The sequence below is a fragment of the Dreissena polymorpha genome, chromosome 1 (assembly GCF_020536995.1).
Source record: "Dreissena polymorpha isolate Duluth1 chromosome 1, UMN_Dpol_1.0, whole genome shotgun sequence".
NCBI lineage: Eukaryota > Metazoa > Mollusca > Bivalvia > Myida > Dreissenidae > Dreissena > Dreissena polymorpha.
This window is the reverse complement of record NC_068355.1, coordinates 196,187,530-196,198,367: the sequence shown is the minus strand read 5'-3', so window position 1 is coordinate 196,198,367 and position 10,838 is coordinate 196,187,530. Positions and strand designations below refer to the sequence as shown.

At 31.4% G+C, this 10,838-nt stretch overlaps 1 protein-coding gene across 5 annotated transcripts in view; it reads right to left on the bottom strand.

The window, feature by feature from the left end:
* Positions 1–3,343: 3,343 nt before the first annotated feature.
* LOC127864471 (insulin-like growth factor-binding protein complex acid labile subunit) overlaps positions 3,344–10,838 on the bottom strand; it is a 349,772-nt gene continuing 342,277 nt past the window's right edge. For 2 of the 5 annotated variants that reach the window (XM_052404092.1, XM_052404093.1), the window contains exon 18: positions 3,348–3,583. In XM_052404092.1, the coding sequence (XP_052260052.1) occupies positions 3,508–3,583 (76 nt within the window). In that variant the 3' untranslated portion in view covers positions 3,348–3,507. Of the gene's footprint in view, positions 3,584–10,838 lie in introns of all 5 variants that reach the window. The other 3 variants (XM_052404090.1, XM_052404094.1, XM_052404091.1) reach the window with 3 other exon arrangements.

Below are 10,838 nucleotides of genomic sequence, written 5' to 3'. Positions count from 1 at the left end.
AATGGTAAAACTAAGGAAAGTTACATAGAAGTGTTGTCATCTTCCTAAGTTATCAAATTAATGCATGGCGAAATGCTATTAGAAATTGAAGTTCTTCACATGATATACATTTGTGTATTTCACGATTTAGTGATATTATTTACAAAGTTGCTTCACCTTTATTCAAGCGCAAACTAAAAACACAAACTACAAATTGATTTTACAGAAAACAGAACGACATTTAAATTTATTTAGGAGAAATGAAACAGATGAATATCTGTCGTTATTAACTAACAGTAGAACTAAATGTAAAAATTGTATAACGCAAGCTAAACTAAGAAATGATAATAATCATACCAAAAGAATTGTGAGATGCCATGTTCAAAATGCAAAATTGTATTCGAAAATTGTAAAACAGTCTGCTGGCTTTCGAATATCACACATAACCACGAGAGAGTTTGCGAATAACTTCAAAATTATTGATACCCCGGATAGCTTGTTTTTACTCCCGATGAAGATGTTGTACACTTTGTAGGAAGGTATAAACAAAAGCAGTTTAATATTATGTTTAAAGAATTAACAACCCAATATCACTTCAGGAAATTAACAAAGCTATAACCAAAATAAGGCCCTGATTTATTGTTAAATTAATTTTTTATACACGGTACAAGAACAATTACGCCGTATTTGCATGCTCTATTTAATAAAATATTTACGTTAGGGTATTTTCAAACACCATGGTCTGATGGTCTCGTGATTCCTTTACACAGGAAAGGCAGTGCTAACAAAGTCAATAATTAGCGAGGTATTACATTGTTAAGCATTCTCTTAAATTATTTACCAAAATATTAAATAATATATTGTCTGTTTGAACAAACAATTAGTGTGCATATATACAGGAACAGGCGGGATTCAGGCCTCACCGGAGAAGAGTGGGTGCTATTTTTCAATTACATGGACAATGTTTTCCGGGATAATTTATGGTATAAATTGATACAATTAGGTATTCGAGGTCACATATTAGATAAAATAAGGTCGACGCATACCGCAATAAAGTCAAAATTATAATCCTGTAAGTTAAGCGAAAGCATGCTTGCTTGGAGTGAGGCAGGGTGAATGTTTGTCTTCATTTTATTTTCCATGTATTTAAATGAGTCAGCGTTTTATACGTAAGACATATAAGGTCTTGACGTAATTGATTTTTAAATGTTTCTTTTTGCTAATGATATGATTGTTTTTGGCAGCACGGCAAAAGAATTATTAAGAGGATTAAATTTGCTTTAAAACTAATTAAAACTAACATTTTGATTTTCAGAAAAGGTTGGCAAACAATTTCTAAACATTTTATTATAGCGGTAAACTGATTGATATCGGACTCGTTTTTACTTCTGGATGTTTCTTTTCGGAAGCACATACTACGCTTTTAGGACAGGCATTAAAAGCCATTTTAAAAATGAATAAATATTACTGTAAATTTTCTGATATGTATGTGAGCCACAAATTAAATCTCTTTTATAGACTTATAACTCCAATTCTGAATTATGGCTGTGAAGTTTGGTATGTGTTAATGGAATGTCCGCTGGGCGTGCTCATATACTATTTTGTAAACAAATCCTCTGCGGATGACTTTGTCTGAGGCAAACTTTGTCGTCTTAATTATCAAGCTGTCAGATATATTAGCATTATTAAATATTGGATTACATTGATAAGAACATCAGACAACAAATGTACTAAAACATTTTATTTAATGCTGGTTAATGTTTGCAATAACCAGACTTGCTTTGTAACTTAGGGTTTTACGCGTTATGGCTCTTTCAAGATCTCGGAATTGATAAGGCGTTTATCAGAAATCTTAGACAAAGATCGAATGCCTATTTTATTCAAAATTGGAATAAGATATTGTGCAACTCAAACACATCAGCACTTTAAAATGTCAACCTTATTAAGATATGTGCACAATTTAAAAATCGTATACGTTTTTCTAAATTAAGATGATCTTCACATTGATTGTATTTGGAAAGTGGGAGATGGACGAAACCGTCTCCCGTCCCTACAAGCGAAACAATGTGCAATGTGTGTAATATAGTAGAAGATGAATTTCACTTTGTCTTAGAGTATAAAATTTTCCAGATTTAATATCTCAGTACATGTATATACCATATTATTACAGACACCGACCTTACATTCACACGTTTATTCAATTAGTTACAACTGAAAATAAAACGTGGCGACACAAACGATGCTGTATCATATTCAACTCATTTTAGCAAGGGATATAAATACATATGTTCCAAGTTGACATATGTATGTGAAGAAAGGTCGCTTTTAATTTAAACAATTTTAATTGTTGTTGTTTTTATCAATTGTGAATCAATTATCTTTGCAGTAAAGACATTGCTATAGGATCGTGCCTGTTCCTAAATACTTCTACGACATTATTGTTGTATTATTGCATACATTAAATTGGATTGAACTATTAGACTCAGAACTGATGTATTTGTATTTATTTATTTTTGATGGCGTATTACATGACGTTTTGACCATGTTGTGTGTTTGTTTATTTACCGACACCGTGTTATATTATCAATTTTATTACATCTTGTAATTTCACCAGAGCCTAATGCTAATGCTAGTGTTACATGCATGAGCTATTATTGACATGAATTTAAATACAGCTAACTGTAGGAAAACTTAATGTACGAAAGCAATTGTGTTATTGTCATATAACTCTCAACATGTACTATTACATATTAAAGAAAGTTGGTTATTGCGGTTAATACACAGGATTATTGTATTATTTCGCATGAAGACCTAACATATGTACCTACTTATATATTTATTACATGGTTGCAATATATAAGCTGCAATAGAATCTAAAAATATCACGTATATCTACTTGCATATAAACCATCGATAGCTGTTAATATAAGCAACTAGTATTGAATAATACATTAATGTATTGTTTTAATGAAATATATTATTGATTTTTTATATCATAAACTATTTTTGCAAACATTGCATGCTTACTATGTCAACTTGGGCTTTTTGCCTTCTGAATACCTTGTTCAATAAACTTGTGATAGTAATGTGTACTTAATTTCCAGTCTAAAAACGCTTACAGTGTGGTTAGGTTCGGCACTCCTTCAAATACATCGGCGTCCATGGATTCAATACCGTTTGACGATAAATCCATTAAGCAAAAAAAAGTTAACTAAAGCGATACCTATACTAATAAGAAACATTTAATCCAGTTATTTTAAATAAGCTATGCATTGTTTAAAATGCATTTGTATGCCTTTATATGGGAAAGACTAACAGGTACCTTTATTCAAATATGACATGTAGCAACATCGCATGATGTCATAGTTTCATGGATAAAAAACATTCTTACCAGAAAGCAATCATATAACAAAGTAACAACAATAAATAAAGGTATATCATTCGTTCAAGCATACATTGGACTTGCACAGATATACATGGCCAGCTGAGCGGTATGTATTTAAATACAAATCATGCGTCTAGTTAAACTCACAGTTCTTTTAGTTGAGTCAAGCCTCGTAACGCTGCCCGAGGAATATTGCCTAATCTGTTGTATTCCAGGTCCCTGAAGTAAAACCAAACATCGCCATGTGACTTAACATTCAAACAATACAGGCACATCATTTGAATTGTTTCCGGTGTTGATTTGAATAATACGAAAACTGATAAAGTTTACTGATAATACAAACAAAACATAAATACTGTAAGTGGTAAGACATTAAAATTATCTTCAACGAGCCCCTGCTTAATAACAATTATACGTGCTTGCTGTTCGCTATGTGAACTACCATTGTATATTGATCTTGTTAGATGGGATATGTTTATAGTTAAAGGAAATGTATTTTGTAAAACACAATATGTACATGTGACTTTACTTCATTTATTTAAGTAACTTCGGATGAGAGTGTGTGTGTTTCCATTTAGTTTAGTTTATTTGCATAAAACACATTCGGATCTTTAGAATTATTGTACTTTATGTAACCATAAATTATCGATAACTTAAACAAGTGTATTAACATACGTTAAACCATTTATACTATTTTTAACTTTTTTTCTTTGAATGTAGTGCAAACGGTTTAATATGTATACATGACTACGGTTATCGCTGTAGAAAATAAAAGCATGCGTATTGAATATATCAGTACATCAATGAATAAACTGTTACGATTTAAGCGGAGTACTAAATCATGTTGTTGTTCTTTGCATATTCGCAATAGCTATAGTACTCTTCATCCAAAAAAATGATGATGTAGGATGTATTGTCGATACTAGTACTGAAGCTGATACAGATAATGGCGATTATTGTTGTAATAGTTTTAGTCATGGTGTGCAATATAACAATGATCACTATGCTGATCAATATGCTCCCAAGCTGAGCGAGAAAAGGATGCGGATAATGATCAATGTGATAATGCCAATTAAAACTAAGATAATGAAAGTAGCTGATAAACGAAAGCCTTTGATAAAGTTACAGTATTGATAATCGTGATCAGGCTGAGGGGCTATTTTTAACACTGATCAGATTGCTGTAACCATAGAAAACAATGGTATCTCCGAATATTAATTGAAAACAAAAGGTGGTTGTGTCTTAAATTGTCGATGAAATATCTACTCAATAAAGCAATCTTTATTTGTTTAATATGTTGCATCACAGTAAATCCACACGTTTTAAAGTGATACCATTCAACCAATTAACTAATCATTCCGTTACTTTCAAGACAATCAACAATTTTAATTTGTAAATGCGCTCATAAAATATATAAATCAATGTTTGAATGCAATTTAAAACGTCATCCATTATGGGTTCTCGTGCAATTGTTATAATTAAACGGTTGATATAAACAATATTAATATACACATTCATATAAATATGTATACTATATATAATATACGCACTGATAATTATATTTGAATAGAAAATAGCAACAATCATTGTGATTTAGTAATTGATATAGCGGTCAAGCTACCCTTATAATCCATCTCCACAAATAATTTGAGATCAATAAATGTTTATTAGACAACGACACGAAGTGATTAGACCAAAGTGGTTCCATGATGTGCTGTATTGTGAACACCTTTATATCAAGAAATAAATTAAAGTCGTTTATACACATTTTCAAGAAACCTGTATTTGTTTACTGTCATTTGCTATTTTCACACTGAACTAAAACATATGATAGAAGTACACGTACTAACAAAATAAAGCATCTAATGTGTACTATCCTTTGCAAAACATTGATCAATATTTTATCATGTTATTAATATTGCCTGAACCATACCACAACATAGTGAGACAATTTAATAACTGTTCCCACCTTATAACGAATAAGTACGGACTGCTTAAATTTCTCAATAAACATATATGTAGAATAACACAAAACATTGTTAATTTTTTTTATCAATACCAAAATACTACAATACTTAAAATAACTAAAGAATAATGTAACGGCTAAGAGCATTTTCTCCGTTTAAATAAAGGAAACGGAAACAGTTCCTCATTCCCTGTGCAGACCAAAATATGATACAATATAGTCTAACATATATTAAATTCATGTGTACAAATCTGTAACAAACAATTATACACATTACCGTAATTACTGTATGTTTCCGGTAACTCTAAGTTTTCGAACAACCCTTTTTTAGCAAAAAATAATTATTTTACGTGACTCTTAATTTTCGGGCACTCGAGTTTTCGTCCATAAATAATGTCTCTAAGTTTTTTGACAATATATTTTACAGCGCTATTTTACCAAATTTCGGTTCTGTTTTCGATATCTAATGATACTTTTATCATGGGTTTTACAACCAGATTAACATCATAAAACATGGCAAGTGCAAGCCTAAGGGCAACGGGCCATTACATTTGCGTTATTGGGGAAATGACCTTGTAAACCGGTATAAAACAATGGTTTTGCCCGATAGCTTAAGCGTTATGCCAATTATCAGGCGTAGTGCCAATTAACAGTTCAATTATCTACCGCAATGGTACTACCCATTTTCAGTAAATAACTGTGACAAATACTAAACACTTCAAAGTATGATGCAGCCTATTGCAAGTTTTACGATCATTGAGAGGTGTTAGACAACAACTATCGGAAATGAACAAACAAATAATTCATAGTTTGTTTTATTGCGGTCATTTTAGCGAGTATCGGTACATCACATGTTGGTCAAAGTACAACCTTTAGTTACTTTCTGTCAAAATAAAATAAGCATTTAAAATTAATTAAAATGCAGTGCTTACATATATAACTGTAATTTATGCTATACGGCATGGTATTTTACAAGCGCGTGCTATTACCGGTAGTCTTTGATACAATTGACGCTGTTTTCTGACACTTCATTTTTCGACTCTTAGTTTTCGAACAGCTGTATTTTGTGAATATTTTGTAATTCTAAGTTTTCGGAAACGAAACAAAATTATTATTTTTAAGTGTCCGAAAACATAGAGTTATTACGGTATGGTATACGGTCTTGTTATTATTTTTTTTCGAACATAATTGTTTTAGTAATACTCCCGTTCCTGTTCTTCGAATGAATACCAAACATGATTTCCATCATACTTCGGGTTCAATGTAGTTACACAGTTCCTTTTTTAACGACCACGTTTCGACATGAAAAAAGGAACTGGTTCCTTAATTCATCCTTTGACCGAATAAGCAATAGTAGTACAAAATCATTTCACATTGACAAAACTGTTCCACATAACTCTGAACATAAATATAAGAGTAGATTACCTATACAATATACATTCCAACATATTCCTACGCAAGTCTATATCTCGTCACTTTGCGCGGCTGAATAAAATAATCAACCGGTCACATTCTGGATTGAAGAAAATTTGAACAAAGTTTTATATTTTAAATAATATGTTTAACATAGACCGTTATATATAAGCTAAACAGTTTGTTGACTATAACGTTGATAATCATGTTGTTTTGAAAGATAATTATTTATTTAAGTACCTTGCTACTTAATATATTTATTATGTATGTATGTTTTTCCTGTCTGTCTGTCTGTCTGTATGCATGTATGTCTGTCTGTCTGTCTACATAATAATGTATCCAGTTGTGTCCAAATACTAGTCAGAGAAAATGATTGAGCTGACCCGAGCTGAATTATCATTTATCAGACACAGGTTCGTCAATGTAATAACCTCAGATTTAATAGCACTTATGATTAATCTTGAAGCAGTTTCAATTATAGCACGTTTATGTGACTCTTCCTCTAATTCCGTACACTTTTGTTTGTAACATAATCTCAATATTTGCGATGTTTGCTTCCTCATCGTAACAATATCGTCCGAACCTTATCCTTTGGGAAAATTAACGTCATTGAAGCGTGTTTAAAGATGCTTTTTAAAACTGTAATAGTCATATTTTTCCGAATCAGGATTGAAAAGGTACCCTTTCATTATTTCTCGCAAAGACGTAATAGTAAGTTGTTTCTCACTGTGTAATAACATGTCTTCTGAAATGATATCTTAATCTTTAGGACGATCAGATTTTCAGCGTTTGAAATAGGCGGTATTTTGATAATATATTTCAAAAGATTAAAATGATCAAAAATGTTCACTACATGAATGGCGATAAAAGCCCGTTTGCTGCATGTAAATCTCGTTAATAGTATTCAATCCGGCCCTTGACTGAAAGTCTGCACATATTCTGATCGGGAATCACAGACCCCTAAAATAGTGTCTAAAATTTGTCAGTACGTTCCCAGCTGGTATGTCATTTGTCCAATTCAATCTTACAACCGAATAGAACGCAGTATGTATGATTTTCAAAATTTCAACTGTATTGCCTTGTTTTATTTAAGGAACTAAAACTATGCTTTGCAACTTAATTTGTTTATGACGCTTGAGTTTTATAAAATAATATTGTATGCAATGTTTTACTAAACATACATATTCAAAACAAAACATGAACAACTTTTTAATATGAAATTATGACAAAATAAACAACGCATTTGAGTCAATTTTTATGCACTTGTGGTCAATCTGTTAGCGGCCATTTTGGCGCCATGTTGGGTTTTTCTATGTTAGGTGCTATACTAACAAATTTGTTTTCTATATGAATTTTTTATTTGCTCCTTCGAAATATGTATAATATGTATGTGAAGTATAGAAATGAACATAACGAAATGTGAGTAGATAGTCACATAGTTATCATCATAAATATGTTTTGGCTGCAATCTTGGACGCTATCTTCAAAAAATAAATCCGGTGATGCAATTTTAGTACACTGTTGATATGTTATAAAGGATAGTCTTCTCTACAATGATCAGTTAAAATACAAGTACCTGTTTAAGCAATTGATTTGTTGGGTGGGTGTATGGTGTTCCATATAATGACTCGACTAATAGCTTATAAACGTACAGTGACAATGTTTCTGTTACAATGATTTCAAACAAGAGTTTTTCAAGGATGATAAAAATGTTTGACATTTAATGTGCTTTATTAAAGGCGGGATCCACTTCATTCTTGAAAACGTCTTGGCAATTGAATTAACATTTCATGTGATATTAAAAGAAGTAAACAGTGGGTTAGACAGCGACGCATATGTCTCTATCTCTATATATACCTGCATGCAATAAGAGGTGACAGTTTATAATTCTAAATCACATATATGGTTGGACATTAAATCTTAAAGTTATCCAACAATGTTGTACCAGCAAATTACTGACATAATTTTGAATACATCACCTTATACAAAACTAAAAATGAATATATGCATTGAACGATTTAAAGAAGAAAAATGTTGTATTATGAATGTGGAATTATATACTTAACCTGGCAAGTCTTCGCATAAAGTTACTTAAAGGCGGTATACCATAATCTATTATAGCATGTTATATAAAGGATATCTGTTTGATTCAGTGGAATTTCGATTTTAATACACGAGTGATGATAGAAAATAATATTTCCACGAGTGGCGGACCGAATGCAACAAATTTTATTTTACCTGTATTGTCTATTTTACATTTTATTTACATTGTAACACAGTTTAACTAGATAATTTCGCTGGAATAATGACGTCATTTCGTAAAAAATGACGTCTTTTCACAGTAACACAGGAGGAAAATATCGATAATTTTCACTGTTTTTTTTAATATTTGAAACAGTGAAATATCGGTTTGATTTCACTGACATTTTTCTATAAACAAACTGAAACCAAATACATGTATTTATTCCATGCTCATCGTGCAATTTGAATGTTAAACCAAGACCCTATTTACACATGCATTTAAAAAAGCTTGTTTTGTGTTAATTCTCTTTTTTATGTAAACAATAAATGTCTTGAAAAAAATGGGGTGTGACATAGAGATATATATTAATCAAATACTTTTAGATGGCCTTTATTCAAACGGTCGGGCAAATCTACGTCACAGAAACATGTGTACAACGATTTCCAACTTTTTTATTTAAGAAGGCAAAGTTTAAAAGCAAACAATCATTATATAGAAACAGCTTTCCTTAAGATCCTAAACTTGCTGATTGATGGATTCATCTACTGCATATAATACAGCTTTAGCCCTGGATCATGATCAAACACCATCCACAGTTTTCATAAATTTCAAATCACCTAAATAAAAGAGTAACGTGCATTTAATGTCGTTACCATAGTTTATTAATAAGAATATGCCATTATAAATATGTATTATTCAGTCCGACAATTTAAACCTTACTTCAACTATAAATTAGTTTGGTAGTATTTTTATGTTTGTGTATTCCAAATTTAGTTTAAACCGATTTATTTTCGCTCGATTGCATCGAAAGCCGTATGCTTATTGCAGCGTTTTCGAGGCCATTTTTGGTACAAACGGTACTCAGTGTATTGTGGGGATCTAAAGATCTAAAGAACGTCCCCATAATGGTGATCGAACCAGTAGCCTGCTTGTTGTTACGCGGACACTATATCCACTACCTATTCCAAAGTTTTTCCTTCATTAGTCGTCTTTACTGTAAACATTAACTTTTCAGAAACACAGACACGCGCTATTGTAAGATGAAAGCATGTATTGGTGTTTTAGAATTTACCAGCTAACCTTAAGTCATTGTATGTATAGTCAGTAACTCTTTGAAGTACTCTTTTTACCACAATGATAATATTAAATACAAGCCCTATTATACATTTGTTCCATTTTTGCCACTAAGTTTGATATCATCTAAAATAATAATCGAATGTTTATATCTAATAATTTTCAAAATTTACAATTAAACGATAAATATACATAGGTTACACGCACACGATTTTGCGCTTGGTATCCCATTTTTGAACCTGTTATGTGCAGCATTTAAATTGCGCCGTTTTCGTTTACTTAATTACTTATTTAGCTCTGTGATTGAGATAATACAATTTTGATCTCGACGTACACTCAGTAAGGTAATGCTACAAATTGTTTCTTCAACAGCCAAGTAAAAAATATGTTTGCCTACACAAATCAGGAAGAAATAAGTAACCCAAACAATGTAATTTGCATTGTTTTTTTCATGACGTAAAACAACGTAAATAAAGTGACTTTCCACATTTTTTTGTGTTAACAATATACAAATATTCATATAATATGTCTATCAACAACATGTTTATATCGGAGAAGTACAATGTCATTGTAATATAGAATTTGAATCAAATCTGTTTCGATTTCGGGGTTCGAACCAGGGACCACTTTTCAACAAAACCAACGCTCTATCTCTATACCACATAGGCCTTTAATTCTACCCTTTTGCGTAAAATTGTGTAGTTCAAAACTCATTTATGGGTATGTTCGGACAGACAGTCATATACGAAATAAAGCGAAATTCAACGAATGTATGCACA